Consider the following 18,409-nt stretch of genomic DNA (forward strand, 5'->3'; position numbering starts at 1 on the left):
AAAAAAAAAACAACAACACAATCACCACATTAAAAATCTGGATTTTGAAATTCTGGTTGGTTTTAAGTTTGTCTGTATTTACAAAGCTGAATATTACACAAACATCTGAAAATCACCTACACAATTAATGGCAAAACTGTGGCTAAAACTCAGACCTCAGGAGTCCCAGTAGAGTACTTGTCATTGAACATTACTTTTTTTATTTCAAATTTTATAAGTCTGGGGTATAAACAGGAAATTTCATAGAATCATTTTGAAAAAAGCCATAGGTGCAGAGGCTGAGGATACCAAACAAGCCACTTATTTTCTCTGACTAGAAGATCCTTTAAATGTCCAAATAAAGATGTAAGAGGGTAATGGCATGTCACCCACAGGTTGGAAGCACCTGGTGGGAGGGATGGAAATGAGAAAACTATTTTGAAAACTCAAAGAGATGATGGATACATTGTGTGGTCATGCCTGTGTCTGTCTGTCTGTTGCGCTTGTGGAAGTCAGAGGACAACTTGCTGGAGTCAGTTCTGCCTTTCCATCATGGGGGTTTCAGGGACAGAATTCAGGTTGTTAACCCTGTGACTAAGTGTTGTAACCTACAGAGACATCTTGCCAGCCCTCTTTTCTTGAGACAGTTTTTCACTGAGCCTCAAGTTCACTGATTCAGCTGGCTGCCTGGCTGGCTAGAGCCCCAGAGACTGTCTCCATTCCACTTCTACAGCACTGGGATCAAAGGTGCTAACAATTATATGGGGATTTGAACTCAGGTAAGCAAGTCTGCAAAGCATTTTACCAACTTAACCATTTCTCCAGTGTCTTAAATTCAGTTTTGTTTGATATCAGCACAATCCTGCCACTTACTTACACTTTATAGAAGCTATTTCTGCCCTAAGCAGAAAGTGTTTCTTTCCTTTAAAGATTTATTTATTATGTATACAGTGTCTTGCCTGCATGCCAGAAGAGGGTACCAGAACTCATCATAGATGGTTATGAACTATCATGTGGTGCTGGGAATTGAACTCAGAACCTTTGGAAGAGCAGCTGGTGCTCTTAACCTCTGAGCCATCTCTTCAGCCCCAGAAAGTATGTTATAAGCGTAAGCACATATAGGATAAAAAGAACAGCAAAATATTTGCCCTATAGTTTTTGACCTTTATAGGATACTTTAAATTTTGATACATCAAGATTTAATATAAAACTATACATTGATAATACTTATGTCTTCAGGGCTAATACATATTTAAACCATTTCCATTTTCATACTTTGAAGTAAAGACACAAAATTGCTTGTCTGTGGAGGTTGGAACAAGAATAGCAGTGCAAGATGGACAGGTCACAGATTCAATATAGTATATGGCCACCCAGGAATAGTGTGGAATGCTGCCGTTCTCATTCCTACAATGTCCCTAAACAACAGGTTCAAATCTAGGACAATAGCCACCCTTGAGCCTTAGTGAGTGGTCCCATTATTTAAATTGAGCGCTGGCATGTTTCACCATAAATTAGGGGCAATCAAAATGTTGAACTGATAAAAACATATTAGAGGCTAAAGATATCCTAAGAAGTATGGCAAGTTCCGCAAATACTTTGATAGCTCTCTCATGGTTTGGCCATCATCTGGAAAGAAGACTATAAACTATAACACATGGGTTCTTTTTTAAAGTGTCAGAGACTCTTTAAATGAATGCATGTCTTACGGACGAATAGTTTTTACATATGATAGTACTGGCATATTTCTAAACTAAGTGAATTATTAGGCAATTATTAGGCAATTATTCTTTAAGAGCTGAGCCCTATATTGTATGATCACAAATGAAGCCTGTGGCATTTTATCAAATTGGATAAGACCACTCCAGGTTAACACCTCACACCGTGTGTGTATGTGTGTGTGTTAATCTGCACCTGAACTTAGAAGGCTCCATTTACTTACTTGTATAGGAAGTAGTCTAATTAGAAGAGTGAAAGTTTGCCACTAGGCCCAAGTACCAGTGTCCTCCTCAATCTTTTATCTTTAATAGGCTATGGTTGCTAACAGTGCATTTTGCATCATTATTTTCAACTGTTTCTTGACACCTAACAATATTATTTTAAGCTCTAGCCAAGTAGATTTCTAATAATTATATAATGTCTCTTGGTAATGATCTGCTGCTCAAGCTATACATTCTACTTTACCTTTCAACACAGACTTGATAACCTCTCATTTACTAACTGTAATTGAGGCAAATTCAGCCTTGGCTAATTAGGGGCTCTTAGTACCCCCTCATATATGCTATTCTTGACAACATACCAATAGAGTCAGGGTTCATTTTCATTTTTAAATTATGTAATAAGTATGTGCAACTTTAAAAAAAATAGAATGTTTGAGGACTTACGACTATTTTACAAATAGCAAGTCTAATGTTCTACTGAGGGTGTACAAAAGTGAGAACAATTTCTTGACTAAAACACAAAGCTTTGGAAGCAAGCCTACAACCAGGCCAGACGCTCAGGTGCTCGGCGGACTACCTAACAGGACAATTAAGAGACTGTACTGTGAATGCTGGCCTCCCTGGGTCTGCTTTAGCTAGCTCTGATAATTACGGAAGTTACTGAGGCAATCTTCTGAAGTTCAGCGAATGAAGAGGCACTGAACTGGGGAGTATTTTGGAGACGGAAAAAAGTTCTATCTTTACTTCCTGGCTTAACAACAGTTAAGCTTTGCAGGTGTCACCAAGACAAAAACATTGAAGATCTTCAGAAAACAGCCCTCCCTCCCAACAACGACTGTATCTAGAGGGGACTCTCTGCAGAATGGCTCTACTTTTTTTTCCCATCGAATATGAATGTTCTCTAGCTAGGAAGAAGCATAACAGAAATAACGTCAACTTACCATTCTTTTTCTGTTCAACATTTTTGAAAATCACCACATAAGCAAAAAAGTAAAAGAGAAGTTGGAAATAAAACATATGCCCGTCAACTCAGACCAATTCCAAGTCGAAGCAGAAGTTGTTAATATGGTTTCAGTATTTTGTAAAAGAGCCAGCTGGATAGATGATAATTTTTCTACCCCTGCAGGGCATCAAAGCTTTTAGGAAATCATTCTTTTCACACATATTAACACGTAGCTTATTAAAACAGATGATACTTTTATTGTAAAACGGCCTGGAAACATAAAGTCAGAACGATAAGGTTCACTTTGACCACCCAGTTGCACAAACAGCACACACGGACACGACAGACCGCGGTGGAGATGCTGACGTGGTGGGACCTTCTGCTACTGCCACAGCTGAAGTGTCACCACGAGGCCCGCGAATTGCTGTTATGAAAACATTTGCGGTAACTTGCATAATTAAATGAAACTGCCAGAAAAGCATTTCTAAAATGCAGAGACGATGCATGTAAATACACTTCAAAGAGACTACCAGGGCCAGGATGAGCACTGGGGCGCTGTGCACAGCTGCACCACTGTCACAATGCCATTTCCTTTGAACTGAGTGGTCGTAGTTACAGGTGAGTGACAGCACCGTTACTGAGTGCTTTCTTAGTTACCTTTAGAGAAACCCCATCAAGAGCCTAAAACTAACCGCTCCCATGCCTAGTTGTTAGTTAGGCTTACATGAAGACCTTAGTAGTGACAAAAATAATCACATACATTTTTTGTGCACATTAATATTTTAAATCAAGATAAAAGTGTTCAATGACCCGTGGTTGTGTTGGCTACTTACATCAAACAGCTTTTCTATATACATTTCTTCGTTGACTTTTTCTCGAAGAATATCCTGGTTTTGCCGAACAAACATAATGTAGGTGTCTGCCAGATCCATCCCTGGTTTCTGTTGTATGGGAAAAGGATGAGGAATTAAAAAAGAAGTCAGTTCTCATTTCTGAACTTTCATTTAATAATATTTCGATGGCTGTTGAAACTGTTCACACCTATGAAATATGTTTACACCAAATCAACAAAGACTAACACATGTACAGGTTTACCACTGATCTTTACTGCTTAAGGTCACATCCATTGCTGTTACGATGATTAGGAAGACATGGTTATAGGCTTGTGCACACCTTTTAAAGGATGTTTATTTTATGTTTAATTACTTGTATGTGTGCATCTGTGTGTGGGTATAGTATGTGAATGTAGGTGTCCTGAGACACCAGAGGTGTGGAATTATCCTGGTGCTGGAGACTACAGGCAATTGTGAGCTACCCAACTTGGGTGTCAGCAAGTAAACTCAGGCCCTCTGAAGACAGTGTGCAGCCTTTACCTGCCGAGACGTCTCTCCAGCTTCCCATACATACCTTTTTCAAAAATGAGTAAACTGAAAAGTCACAATCTCAAGAAGTATAAATAAGGAGATTAAAAGACAACTTCTCAATGGAAATATTATTCCTTAGTTATAAGTATCATACAGCTGACTTTTCATTACCTGCTACTGGCTCATCAATGATAGGAAAACCATTAGTTGTCTTTGATTTGCCTCTTTTGAGTACTATGGGTGTACAAAGAATACAAAGTCGATGTTCTTATTAAGATTTGTAAGACAGTAGGAAACTTGGGAAAACATTTAATACAAAGTAAAATAAAACAATTTTTGGATGGCCTGTTGCTTCTACTCATTACTCACCAACATTATCTTACAGACATCTTTTATTATAGAAGTGCAGTGAGAATATCAATTCATTCATCTCTTAGGTTGGACCAAGGAGGTGAACTAGCTATATTATCTAGCATTTGGTATTTTCTCCTGTTACAAGAGGAAGGGTAGTTAGCATAATTCCTCTTTGATAAATCAGGATGAGGGTCAAAAGTCTTCAGGACTGCCAAAGAAATTTCCTTCTCAACTTATCATTAGCTCTTTCTCACGTATGTAGGCTGACTGATTGAAAAATCATTTACATCACTTACATCTGGGGTTGACTCAGCCCCAGTATTGAACTGTTAGATTAAAGTATAACGTTAGTAAGAACGTGACAGTAGAACTGATGGCCAGTTAAGAGAGTTAAGCCCACACCATCCCACGGACACAGAATGTGCTTACAGTGTTTACTCACAGACTCACTTTCAAAAGTGAGCACTGAAAGAAGATCAGGTAGAAGAGGACACGAGCTATCGAACTGTTATCACTTCTGCAAAAGCAGCATGAGGCGTAGATCTGACCAGTGGAGGCCTGGCGTGAACATCTCCTCGTGAGGGACAGAGAGTTTTTACTACTTTATGCTCTTTTTGAGGAGGGTGGATTGATATGTGATATGCCGTAATAAGAGCGCCTGTCCTTAAACCATTGCATTTATAGGAACCAGCTCTTTCATTTCAGTTATACACATCAGACCTTATGTTAGATGCCTACTTTTTTGTACAGTAATGATAACTGCTTTTATTTTTATTTATTTATTTTTTGAGACAGGGTCTCTTGTAGCCCAGGGGACCTTGAACTTGCTATGCAGTTGAGAATGATTTTTGAGTTCTGATCCTCTTTGCCTCCATTTTCCAAGTGCTAGGCCTGGCACTGTGTACCACCATGAAAGCTTATGGAGTGCTGGGAATGGAGTGCAGGGTTCTTTTGTTTGTTTGTTCGTTTTTTGTTTTTGCATGCTAGGCAAACCTTCTATCAACTGGGCTATACCCCCATCCCTGATAACTTAAATTCACCTTCAAGTAGAGAGGACAGAAACTTCAGAAACCTTTACAGCATAACCCTGATATAATTAAATTATGTTAACATCTAAAATAACCATTTATGCAAATGTTCTCACAAGCGTCTCCTCTAGGAGCATCCATTCACAATGTGGGCAGTACATTGTCAGCCTAGTGGAGGCAACCAAAGAAGTTCAACCAGTGTTTGAAAGTTCAAGTAACTACAAAGATGGTGGTCAAAACTCCAAGCTGCTTTTATTTGGGGTGGCGAGGCTTACAGATCAGTCTTCATGTGAAGAGGTGGGGTCATTTACAAAAAGATTACCAGTCCTGGTTCTACAGGGAGAAACGGCCAACATGGCAAGTATTTTTCTCTGTCCCTCTCAAACTTTGTCAAAACACTGAAAATGAGAACATTCAGAAAGCATGCTGCCGTGGAGTGAAAATAATATGAGGCCAATTTTCTTTACTTACTACAGAGGGAACTCGGCATCTGAGTTTCAGGCAGGTGCCTGCAGACAAGAAACTATGACACCAATAATAGCAAGGCATCGAATACAGCCCACTCCACTGGAGATGGGATGGAGGCTTGCCTTGCCTTCCCTCATGTCTCCCTACCCAAACTCTTTTTTTTTCTTTAATTTCCACCTCTCAAAAAAAAAAAAAAAACAAACTATGCTTGGAAGTTTAATCCAATCAATCACTTCGTCCAACAGCCTCAGCGGAAAGCCAGTTACTGCCAGGAAGAACAGTGGCCAGCTTGTTTACTCTCACAGAAACTCCTGTGGTCATGATCACTTTCAAGATAACAAGTGACTTCATAAAACACTGTCCAGGAAGAGTTTATCTTTCAGCATCTAAAACCAGCAACCGCTCTGTAGCTTGACCATAAAAGAAAAGCGAATTTTGGTTCCTTACTGGCAGCCTCCAGCGATGTAATGCTGAACACTGGAGTGAGTTCTGCCACTTTGTAAGTGTGTGGGGGAGAGCTCATCCAAGTTTGTATTTTCAAAGTCGCATTTTCTTCGTTTTTGGCAAATTAAGATGTACTAGCTTGGAAAATAAAGCCTAGACTTCTTAACATTCCTCATTAGCATGACTCCTTCCTTTATCTTGGCGCTGTTTACCTATTCTTGAAACTGTGACATATGGGAATTTCACACCTAGTGAATGTATTTTCATGCAGTTTGTGGCATGAGACTATAATCATTAAGAGAATATACACAAGTAAGAGTAACCGCAGCACCTGGTGAGATGTTCCAATTAGAGTTATAGTCTTTAAGACACTTTATCCTTCACGTGGTGCACGCAGGGTAATTATCTCTGATAAACTGCTGAAAAGGATGCAATTTTCCTTTTAAACACTTTCTACCTTCAGTACAAATGTGTTTGGATAGAAGACATTATCACTGGCTCAGTGCTCCTTTGTGCCAGAGCTCTTGTGACGTGGCCCGTGGAATTTACACATCTGAGAAGTCACTGCTTCTGGTTGCAGCGTTAGCTGTTATTGTATGGGCCTCAACAAGCCTGAGAGCTAAGCCCTCCGATGGTAGCTGTTTGCGCTTGGTTTGGAACATGGATGAGACGGATGTCTGCAGCTGCACTGTGGAGGAGGAGGAGGAGGAGGAAGCAGCTCCGGATTCTCACACAAGAGGTGTGCCTTCCAGTTCCACCGGGAGAACACACTGTGGAACGCCGATGATGACAGGCTCCCACACCTTGTTAGCCAAGAGTACCGCATCCTACAGCGCCATGCTTAGAAATTGTTTCTGTATTCCTAATTAAATTATAGTTTCCTTAACGAATATGAGAAAATAACAATTAAAGACCACATGGCAAGTGCTCTATTAAACACAATTTGGGAATATAAATTTTTTTTTTCATATTTTCAGTTTAAACCTCTGAAGCCCTCAGTTCACTGCATAAACTTTCCCACCTTGCTTATTAGGACAGTTGTCTCTAAACATAAAAAATTCCTAAGTTACTTTTACTCTTCTGAGCAGGAAAGGCAAATTTGGCCAACAAAGCTATAGTAAGAGGACATAGAGATATATTAAAAAAAAAAAAAAATTCCCCCATGAACACAAAGGAATCAGGAGCCACGGAAGGAAAATGAAGTATTTTAAGGGGAGTTCTACTGACATTGGTTTACAAGTAACTGAAGAGTAAGGGTGTAGTCTCCGGCATGATTTTTTTTTTCAACATTAATTACTAGTTAACGCAGCAAGAGGAACATACCACTTAAAAAGAGAGAAAAAAAATTCCTTGCTAATTATATGCTGCAAACGCTCTTACTTCCTGCTGCTCTACCTAATCCCACAGGTGCGAGTTTTCACTTCCCTATTCATGGGTAAGTGGGTATGACACGGCAGTCATTTTTCACAGTGACAGAGTTAGATATAGAAGAAGCTGCTTAACCTTCCACTGGAGGTTAACGATACACTACACAAACACTGTCATGGTGTCTGTTTAACAAGGAGACACACTTTAAATATACCATTCCTGCCTGAAAGATTAACTAGAAGCTACGGTGTAATTGACTTAATTTAAAAGTGCACTTCTCCCCTAAAAAAAAAAAAAGAAAAAAAGAAAAAGAAAAAAACCAACTTTCATTGAAGAGACAATCTAGAGTGAAACTATGCTCTCCTCTAGTATATGATCTGTAGGGCTTTGTGAATGAAATTTCATATTCTCTCATATATTATCACTGACAAAGTGAAAGGCTTGAGACAAGAGCATGGTTTTGGAATCTGAAAGTGTCACAGGAGCCTTTTGTAGCCCAGGCCAGGCATGTAAGACTCAGTAATAACTTAAAAAGCTAATTATTGGGAGACATATAACTGTCTTGGTGATTCTTAAGAAACAGCATGTTTGTTCACTGTTTAATGCATACATTTCATTATTTTGACATTTACACATCAATTTCTGTGTTTTGTATTTCAATTAAAAAACATTCAACAGCATTTTGAAAGCACTTACTTTTGCATATATGTTCTCAAAAATCTTTAGACAATAGTTATGTATTTTTGTGATGATGCAATAAATATGTACTTAATTTGCCTTTTTAAAGAAGTAGCACAATTATATTGCACCTGATAGAACGCCAAAAGAAATGGAGTCAAAATCATCAAACTAGACTGATGCCAACTTTAGTATTATGTTTACCTCTAGAGAGAGGACTAGCTTATGGAAGGGGCAGAGAGAAGACATTTAATTCCACAATTTGTAAGGATATGTTCTTTCAAGACTTTGAAATAGATTTTCTATTTTTTAAAACAATGAGTCAAGTGTTACTGATTTATTAACATATATGAGACCCTAGGTTGGGTCTCTAGTATCACACATACACACACACACACACACACACACAGAGAGAGAGAGAGAGAGAGAGAGAGAGAGAGAGAGAGAGAGAAAGGGGGAGGGAAATTTTAAGATTCTATTAAACACCATTATGATTTTCCTGACCCAAATACTTGCTGTGCAAGCTTGAGGAAGTGAGTTCAGATGGTTGGGGTGGTAGAAACAGACAGATATCAGTGGCTTCTTAGGCGGCCAGTTTTTCTGATCAGCCACTCCAGCCCAAATGACAAGGTTCAGGGGGAGACTTTGTCTTGGAAAATAAGGTGGAGAAGTAATTGAGCAAGACAGGTAAACACCAATCTGTGACTTTCACACATGCTTGCATAGATTCATAACTACACAGACAGACCACACACACACCACACAACAAACACCACAAACACACACACACACCACACAACAAACACCACAAACACAAGAGTGGGGAAATATGAATTAAAGATGGCACAACCTTTACAACAATTTTTCCAGACTTGGGAGCATGTAATGAAATGTTTTAAGGGTGTACATTTCAGTCAGGCCTGGACTGCTGAGGCAGGGCATCCTTTCACTGCATAGCTTGTGCCCTGGGGTCCTTCTGTGTGGACCCCCAAGTCATCAATGAGAGTCGGAGCCTCACACAGACTCTGAGAATACTGACCAGACTCTGTCATGGCTATGTTTAAAGCTCTTGTAACAGAAGTGGCCACACTGATTTCACGCAAATGGAAGCTCTGCATTATTTCTTTAAAGGAGTGACATATTCTAACATGTCTAGAAACTGTTGCTATCAGCATGTGTGTGCCCCAACATTTTTGGCCTATTACTGGAGAAGATCTTTCCAAGAAAAGGCTATTTAAACATTAAAAGGAACACTAGGGTTGAAGCCCCATGAGCTTTGCCCCTTCAATATTAGCATTGTATTGGTGTCATCCTCGTTCAGGTCATGTTTAGGCAGCCGTGCTGATGAATCAAAGAACCACGTGCAAACAAGGAACGCTTACAGCAGGAGAAACAGTCTTCCTCAGGGAAGAACCCACCAGTTGGTTACCCAGTATCAAGTGGTGTGCCCTGAAATCATATACATAGATGTCACACATGGGCTGAGCATGTGGTGTTTATATACTTAGGAATACACACACAGATAAATGCATATATGTATATATACACACACACATATATGTTGATATACATACACAGTTATACATGTGTTGATATACATACATACACACACATCCACATATATAAACAACTAAAAATGAGGCCATGATTTTGAGAGTGGGGTGCATAGAAGAGGCTGGGGGAGGAGGAAAAGAAGAAAATGATGTAACTATAGTTTCAAAGAATAAAAATGTATTAAAAACAAATAACTAAAAATGAGAAAATAACTTAATAATTAATGGTGCCCAAGGAAAGGAGGCAGAATGAGTTTTTCCACTCAGATTTTATGAATGGCTATGCCTTTTCTGTTAAGGCTGAGCATCTGGAGTCTTGCTGGCTACTTCTGATCAGTGATAAGCATCACCAGCACCACCTCCTTGGGAGGACCAGCTGCTCAGACAGTAGCCTCTAGCCAGGAATGTGCTAATACTCTTATGAGATGTGAGCCCCGCACCATTAGCACGCTGACTGTCACTGATACCAAGGCAGATCCTCTCTGTTCACGGTACTGTCTGTTAATGTTCCCTGTGCAGACAGAACGGCATTGTTTACTAATGTCATACGAGGATCCCAGGAGGCGAAGCCGAGAATCTGTGTGCTACTTCACGCTTAGTTTTGAGGGCTCAGAGGACCTGGGAATGATTTAGGTAATTGGTAAAAGGAAGCCTGAAAGTGCCAGAATTACACTTGTCAGGGACAGGCCACTGATCGACTGAGCTTGGAAAAGAAGTAACAGTGAAATGGAGAAAAACCAAACCAAACAGAGTGAAGCAAAAACAGCCACAAGGGAGTGGGGACAAGAGAAGCCAAGCTTCCCACAAGTGGTACACCACTGCTCCCTGCTCCACGTCCTGGTGAGCACACAGGAAGCACGGAAGCATGACCTTATCTAAATAAGAAACACTATCAGAATCACATATGTGAAATGGGAAGGAGCAAAATGTCAGTGATCCATACATCCCACAGGGTATGTATGTACCTACATGCATATAGGTGTACATATGTACATGCATATAGGTGTACATACATACATATTTATGTGTGTGTAGGTATGTGCATGCATGTATATGTGGACACTTGAGGGTGTCCCATTTCAGGAACTGTCTACCTGCATTTTTTGAGTCACTGTGAGTCACTGCCACTGTACATGGGTTTCCCATGTTGGCTTACTCTTACAAAGCATACTGATACACTCCTTGGATCTTCATAATGACCCTGTGACATGGCACAGAGATGATACGAGTGTCATTAATGCAAAGGAAGGAAAATGGAAGCCACAGGTGAGGCAGCTGGCAGTGGACCCAGGAGGGAGCTGAAGCTGGACGTTATGTCGTCTCTGCCATACAGAGCTGAGTTTAGGCCCCATATGGGGAGCTCTGAGATTTCACGTGTTTGGCAATGAGCATGAAGAGAGAATATTTGAAGGCTTGCTACTGAAGAGAACATGGATACTGTTCTCCGGCCATCTTATCTGTTTCATTTGGTTCCTCTCAGGATAAACATCACACTCCTCTCCCTCCCCCTCTTTTATACTCATAAGCTACTATTTCCAAGCTTCTTAGATGGGATCCTTAACTGTTCTGGCAGCTTTCTGGAGAAGTTAAAAGGGCGTGTTGCTTTTAAACGACTTATGTGATTTGTCCACAGTGATACAGCTACAATCAATGAATGTTGACTCTGTAGAACGTAGTCACTAGATTTTATTTTCTAATCAATGGTAATATACGATAATAACTAACACTTACTGAGGACTAATTGCACTCTAGGAAGCCCGCAAGTGCTTACTCACAATAAGCCTGTAAGAGGTATAATTATATCTTCATTTAATAGACAAAGAAATTGGTGCCCGAGGTCACACTGATAATATAAGCAAAATGATGGATGAAGAATTCAGACACAGGCAGCCTGGCTCCCCTAAGGAGCCGCACTACTTGATTAGAAAAGCATACTCCACATTACTGTTTCAAACGATGTTTCACAAAGGTTTTATTTATGTTAACTTGGTGTATGGTGTGTATGCATGTTCCTGAGTATGACTGGGGCTTGTGTTTGCCATGGTACTGGTGTAGAGGTCAGAGGATAATGGTGGCACTGGGTTTCATCATCTACCTTATTTGAGGCAGGGTCTCTTTTTTGGTCTTCACTGAAGAGAATGCCATGCTAGACAGCCCACATTCTTCTGGGGATTTTCATCTCACTGCAGCAATGCTGAGATTACACACATGAGCTATCATATCTGGTTTTACTTGGGTCCTGGGGATCTAAACTGAACCCAACTCCCCACACTTGAGAAATAAATGCGTTGTCCTACTGAGCCACTACCCAGCCTTCCATCCCTTTTTAACTTTCATTTTATTACATCTTAGCTTATTTATTTTGTGTGCATGTGTTCATGCTTGTACATGTGGGCTGTGTGCATACATATGTGGAGGTCAGAGGCAGACTTTTGGGAGTTGGTTCTCTCCCACCATCTGCATTCTGAAAATTGAACTCAGGTCATCAGGCTTGGAGCCAGCTGCCTTTAGCTACCTTGTTGCCCTCCTCCTGCTGAAAACATACAGTGCCTTTAGCTACATCTTACCCCTGTGCTGCCACGGAGTAGCAGACTTTTTATTTTTAAAGATTTTCTTTTCTTTTTATTAAAAAAAACTTTTTATATATTACAGTTTATTCACTTTGTATCCCAGCTGTAGCCCCCTCCTTCATGCCCTCCCAATCCTGCCTGCCCTCTCTCCCTCTTTTCCTCCCATGTCCCTTCCCCAGTCCACTGATAGGGGAGGTCCTCCTCCCCTTCAATCTATCTAGCCTATCATGTCTCATCAGGACTGGCTGCATTGTCCTCCTCTGTGGCCTGGTAAGGCTGCTCCCCCCTCAGGGGGAAGTGATCAAAGAGCCCGCCACTGAGTTCATGTCAGAGACAGTCCCTGTTTCCCTTACTAGGGTACCCACTTGGACACTGAGCTGCCATAGGCTACATCTGAGCAGGGGTTCTAGGTTATGAACATGCATGGTCCTTGGTTGGAGTATCAATCTCAGAGAAGACCCCTGGGCCCAGATATTTTGGTTCTGTTGCTCTCCATGTGGAGCTCCTGTCCCTCTTTCTATCTCCCCCTTCTTTCATAAGGTTCCCTATACTCTGTTCAAAGTTTGGCTATGAGTCTCAGCATCTGCTTTAATATCCTGTTGGGTAGAATCTTTCAGAGGCCCTCTGTGGGTAGGCTCCTGTCTTGTTCCTTGTTTAAACCCTCTTCCTGTGTGTGCATGTGACTACAGAAGCCATTGGAGGCCAGAGATGTCATAACCCCTGGAGCTGTGGTTACAGGAAGTTGGGAGCTATCCTACAAGCAAACTGGGAACTGAACTTGGCTCTACAAGAGTAATACATGCTCTTAGCTGATGTACCATTTCTCCTACCCTAGGTGGGAACTTTTAGAAATTGTTGTTAATTTTAGTATACACAGTACTTCAGTGTTACCAAGCTTTTGATTTGGGACTAGTGCTCACGTTTATAAAGCCAATGTAAACAGTCTCCTCTTAGTCTGCATTTAATAAGCTACCTCTCACTCTCACATCCACACTCCTTTCTTCTGGGGACTGTGACAGATTTACCACAACCAGGTCTAGTTTTGTTTTGTCTTGTTTTAACTAGGCAAACTGGTGTGGTGCTACGGGACTATAATCCTGGAACTTGGAAGGCAGAATATGAGGATTAAGATTTTAAGGTCAGAGTGAATTTCAGACCAGCCTGGTCTCCCTGAGACCTTGCCTACCAGTCACTCCAAATTTTAAACCTCTGCAGTCTTTACCAGCATGAAGATGATGGTGAGGTGCAGCTGCTAAAACTGCTCATAATATGCTATGATTTGCTAAATTTAAAGATTCTCCCACTTTCCCTCTCTTCACAGGCTTCTCATGTCCAACCTTCCACTACATAGCCTTGGCTAGCCTGCGACTTGCCTGGACAGGCTTGCCTTGAATTCACAGAGATCTGGTCCACCTACTGCCGCCTCAGAGTGCTGGGATAAGAGACCCATGCCGCCATTCCCAGCCAAATCATTGTTCTTACTAGGTCTCACTCATCCTCAGCTGTGTGGTAATTCCAAGTGAGTGGACCCTGAGAGCATGAGTCCCCATCTCCTTCTTAGAATAGAAATATTTAATTTCATGGGGAATTTTTACTTTATAGTGACTCAGTATTTCTACAGATTTGTTTTCAAAATATCTTCCAGAAGGTGGTAGTATTGTGAGAAGGTATTGTTCCTTTCACAGATTTTTTTTCTAGCTCTTATATTCTCATCAACACCTGGGGGACATCCTTCACTTGGAGGGACTTAAACAGATATTCAGAATTCAAAGAGTAGAAGCTTATAGTAGGATTAATACAAATTATATACCTCCTTCATCCATTTTATAGAAGGCTAAACTGAGGTCCCTTAAGTAAAAGCTCAAGGCCATACAGTTGGCCAATTGTCCAAGGCCATATAAAATGAATTAAAACTCAGCCATTACTAAGTCCTAGCTCAGTGAAACTCTGTATGAAAAGAGCTAATTAATTAATTGTGTGTGTGTCTGTTTTTGCGTGTGTGCATGCTCGTGTGCATGCATGTGTGTATGTGTTTGTGTGTATTGAGGTCAGAGGACAATTAAAGGGGTCAGTTCTTTCCTTCTACCATATAGGTTTGGGGGAAAGGATTCAGGGTTTTAGTTCAGTGGCAACCCATCTCTCCAGCCTCACTTCTCAATTTGTTAAAGTTCAACTGATCAATTCTTTCCACAAACTATGGTTTTGGTATTGTATTGAAATATTCATCACTAAACCCAAGTGATATTTGCTTTTATATTTTCCTTTAGAGGATGCATATTTTTGTACTTTGCATATGGTTCTATGATGCTCAATTTTTATAAAAATGGAGCCAGTGCCCCCTTTCCTTAAAAGACCATTCAGACAGATACATTCACTGGAGCATGAACCCAAAGAATAATATTAGCTAGCAGGACCTCATAGTTCTAAAATTGATAGGCGTTTGCAATAGAAATGCAACTCCAGGTCTGAGGAAAATAGTCATCCACTCATAGCCTGACCTGACCAGGGCATTTCTATGGGACAGACAGCTCTGCTCCATGGGGTCACTGGATTGACCATTGACCACAGCACCTGCAGTTCATCAAAGCCAGTGACAGGTATGATGAGGGGGTTGGGAATGGTCAACAGAGCACTGCTTATGATGGCATGTCTATATACTATATTCCCAGACTCCGAGCTGCCAGAGGTATGGGATGAGCAGTCTCATTAAGAACCCCTGGTCTGGTGCACACTAAACACAATTTTATCAGTGGTTTCAGTCAAGACTTGATGGCTTTTAATCCAAATAATAAGAGTTGTTCAGATAATGTGTGCATCTGAATAGGAGCCATGATAGAGATCATCATATTTTGAAATACTACCCTGATTAAGAAAGAAGCAGAACTGGAATTAACAGGCAGAATTCACAGAAGCACAGAAGGTCAGTTCATCATACTTAAGAGTAGGCTGCCTAATGGCCAGTTTGCAATCACTGAACTAAATAAACAGAGCTCAGAGACTCTTTGAGAAGGATGTCAAAGGATGCTCTTTTTGCACTGAGGAGAGGGAATCAAGCCTCTGCCTCTCTCAGCTAACATTTTATGGAGCAAAGATGATCTAGCTCATAGTTAAATTGAGAGCTTCAAAAGCTCCAGAGACACAGGTAACTATGACATCTGATTCTATTTAAATTCAAGGAAAAAAAAACCTATTATAAGATGCATAAGTAGTACAATAAATTACATGTGTACCGAATGGCTGGACTTTCCGGAGACATAAAGTGTAAAAATTTCCCCTTGATTCTCCCATTCTCTCCTTCATGCATGCATTTAAACCTCTTTATTTCCCAGCACAGCCTCTAAGTACAAGACAGGCAGGGCACAAAGACTTCCTTGGGAGTCATTCGTTCAGTAAAATGCTCCAAAGAAACCCCAACAAATGGTGGGAATGTCTAGGGCCTTTTATTTTAGAATGTCCACCTACGAAGACAGCATCAGGCATGCTGGTGACCAAATGCAGGTAAGCATTTTAAACATCAGAACTGCCTCAGTCCTTGTTCAAGGCTCCACGGCTGTCTTGCTGCTCACATTCACACATGTGTTCCAGTTCTAGAGGAGACACTCAGCATGAAGAGCCGAGTTACACCAAGCACCTCGCTACGTTAGAGGCTATTCACCACGCTCGACTCTGTGAAAACTGATAACATATGCTCAGACGCACAATTAGATCAGTTTAGGCTTTGATCATCTATAATCCATAGATTGTGTCAGTAATGAATGTGTCAGTAATGAAATTTAAAGCCCAAATTAATTCAGTACATCTTTAAAATACTATACTAAATTGGTTTGTGCATTTATGTGGTGCCATGATTTCCACTCCTGGTATCTTAAATTTTGAACAAATGTATAGGTCCTGCTTTTTTTCCAAGAAGTCTTTGAAAAACCAAATGTTTAAACAAATGACTACTGATTCAGTCACTGTGGCCTTTGCATTTAAAAACTGAGTGTATTGACTGAAACTGAGAACCTTTACTGCTATTTTAATTCTTACTAGGAATTTGTTAGTTTCATAGAAAGAGAGAGGAGACCAAGTACTGTTTTACATAGTGTAAGGCATTCACCGTCCCAGCCCCACCGTCTGCAAGTTCTTTTTGGAGCTCTAATGTCATGTTCTCGGGATGAGCTAACTTTCTGACAGCTTCCAAGCTGTAGGAGAAAAACTAAAATACACTGAAATGATGCTGCCAGGGTTTCATTATGATGGTTAGTGCTTGTTTAAGGAAAGGAAACGGCTCCCCAAGGGGATGGTATTGGTTTAAAGAACTGAAGTTATTCAGCACTGATTCATAATGATGAGGAGCTTGGGGAGAGAAGGAAGAGAAGGATGGATGGATGGAAGGAGTGGGGGAAGGAAAACAGATTAAAAATACTTACAGGGACATCAACATATTTTGCAGCTGCTTTCACCTTAAAAGGGAAAGAAAAGAATAAATTATGAGAATTCTTAACTGATACCTGAGCACTGTGGTAACTGGTAAAAGGCAACACAAGAGAACTCATTGAAATACTTACAGTGAATGACAGAATGGATGAAAAGAAAGTGCCTTCATCATACCTCGACAGTTTAGACAGTACTCCTTCCAACACTGAAACAAACTGCAACAGAGTTCATGATGAGTGAGGAGAATGTTTCTGTGCATATAATCTAAGAGCAGGGCAGACAATTTGTAAATGCACACACACACACACACACACACACATACTAAACTGACAGCTATATTCAGGAGAACTTGTCATGTTTGTTCTATCATTGTGAACATGAGCTCCAAGATCCTTCCCCATTGCTGAAAATAATATGTTAATTTCTAAAAATTAAAAGTGGGAAAGAGAAGAGTTACTGTACATTTGGTCCAGGGTAGCTGTGAATGTAGCCTAAAATTAAAAATTTATTTAAAACTTTGCTATTTTTCTTTTTTGCAATTGAACCATTTTCAATTGTCAATTTTGTAGATGACAATGTCATGCTACAATTTCTCTAGTATTTTAACAAGCATTTACCGACAGTGTTAATTAGGCATCCAAGGACAGCCCCCTCTCTCTCTCTCACACACACTCCTGCAATCATGGATTGACCATTGGGAGTCGGATACCCCTGCACATGAATAAAGAAAGTCCTTCATCCAGTGTAGCCCAGAGGAGCCAACAGGTTGGACATTCTGATTTAAACCATAAATAAGTAAAATCATTTTTCAACTTTAATATAGACACTAATAAATTAAAATCATTTGAGAAATGTTTCACGTCTAAAACTTTTTTCCTTTCCTCTTCTTTCTTCCTCTTTCATGCTCTTCTTCTCCCTCCTTCCCCTTCTCTCTTTTCTGACTTTTGACAGGGTATTGTGTGTCCCATTCTGGCCTTGAACTTCCTTATATTGTCGAGAATGACTCTGAACTTCTGATCCTCCTTTTGAGTTCTGGGATTACAAGTGTGCATCACCATGCCCACTTTATTTGATGCCAAGGATCAAAACCAGGCATTGTGTATGTCAGATAAGCAAGCATCCTACCAGTCTGACCTATGTCACTAACCTGGCCCCCTCATTCATATGTGTGTGTGCTTGTGTGTGTGTATATATGTATGTGGATATGTATATATATGTATAGTGCATTTATATATGTCTATATATTCATATGCACATATGAATATATAGACTACTATTTATATATACTACTGTACATATTG

At 40.3% G+C, this 18,409-nt stretch overlaps 1 protein-coding gene across 8 annotated transcripts in view; it reads right to left on the reverse strand.

Annotated features, from left to right (window-relative positions):
* Positions 1-3,233: 3,233 nt before the first annotated feature.
* The window catches only part of Cadps2 (calcium dependent secretion activator 2), a 486,122-nt gene continuing 470,946 nt past the window's right edge, over positions 3,234-18,409 (reverse strand). For all 8 annotated transcript variants that reach the window (XM_055608125.1, XM_055608124.1, XM_055608126.1 and 5 more), the window contains 4 exons: positions 17,240-17,323; positions 17,102-17,134; positions 3,696-3,803; positions 3,234-3,286 (listed from right to left, as the gene is read on the reverse strand). In XM_055608125.1, the coding sequence (XP_055464100.1) occupies positions 3,245-3,286; positions 3,696-3,803; positions 17,102-17,134; positions 17,240-17,323 (267 nt within the window). In that variant the 3' untranslated portion in view covers positions 3,234-3,244. The remainder of the gene's footprint in view (positions 3,287-3,695; positions 3,804-17,101; positions 17,135-17,239; positions 17,324-18,409) is intronic.

This window comes from Psammomys obesus, unplaced genomic scaffold (genome assembly GCF_907164565.1).
Source record: "Psammomys obesus unplaced genomic scaffold, mPsaObe1.curated_primary_1811, whole genome shotgun sequence".
Taxonomy (NCBI): domain Eukaryota; kingdom Metazoa; phylum Chordata; class Mammalia; order Rodentia; family Muridae; genus Psammomys; species Psammomys obesus.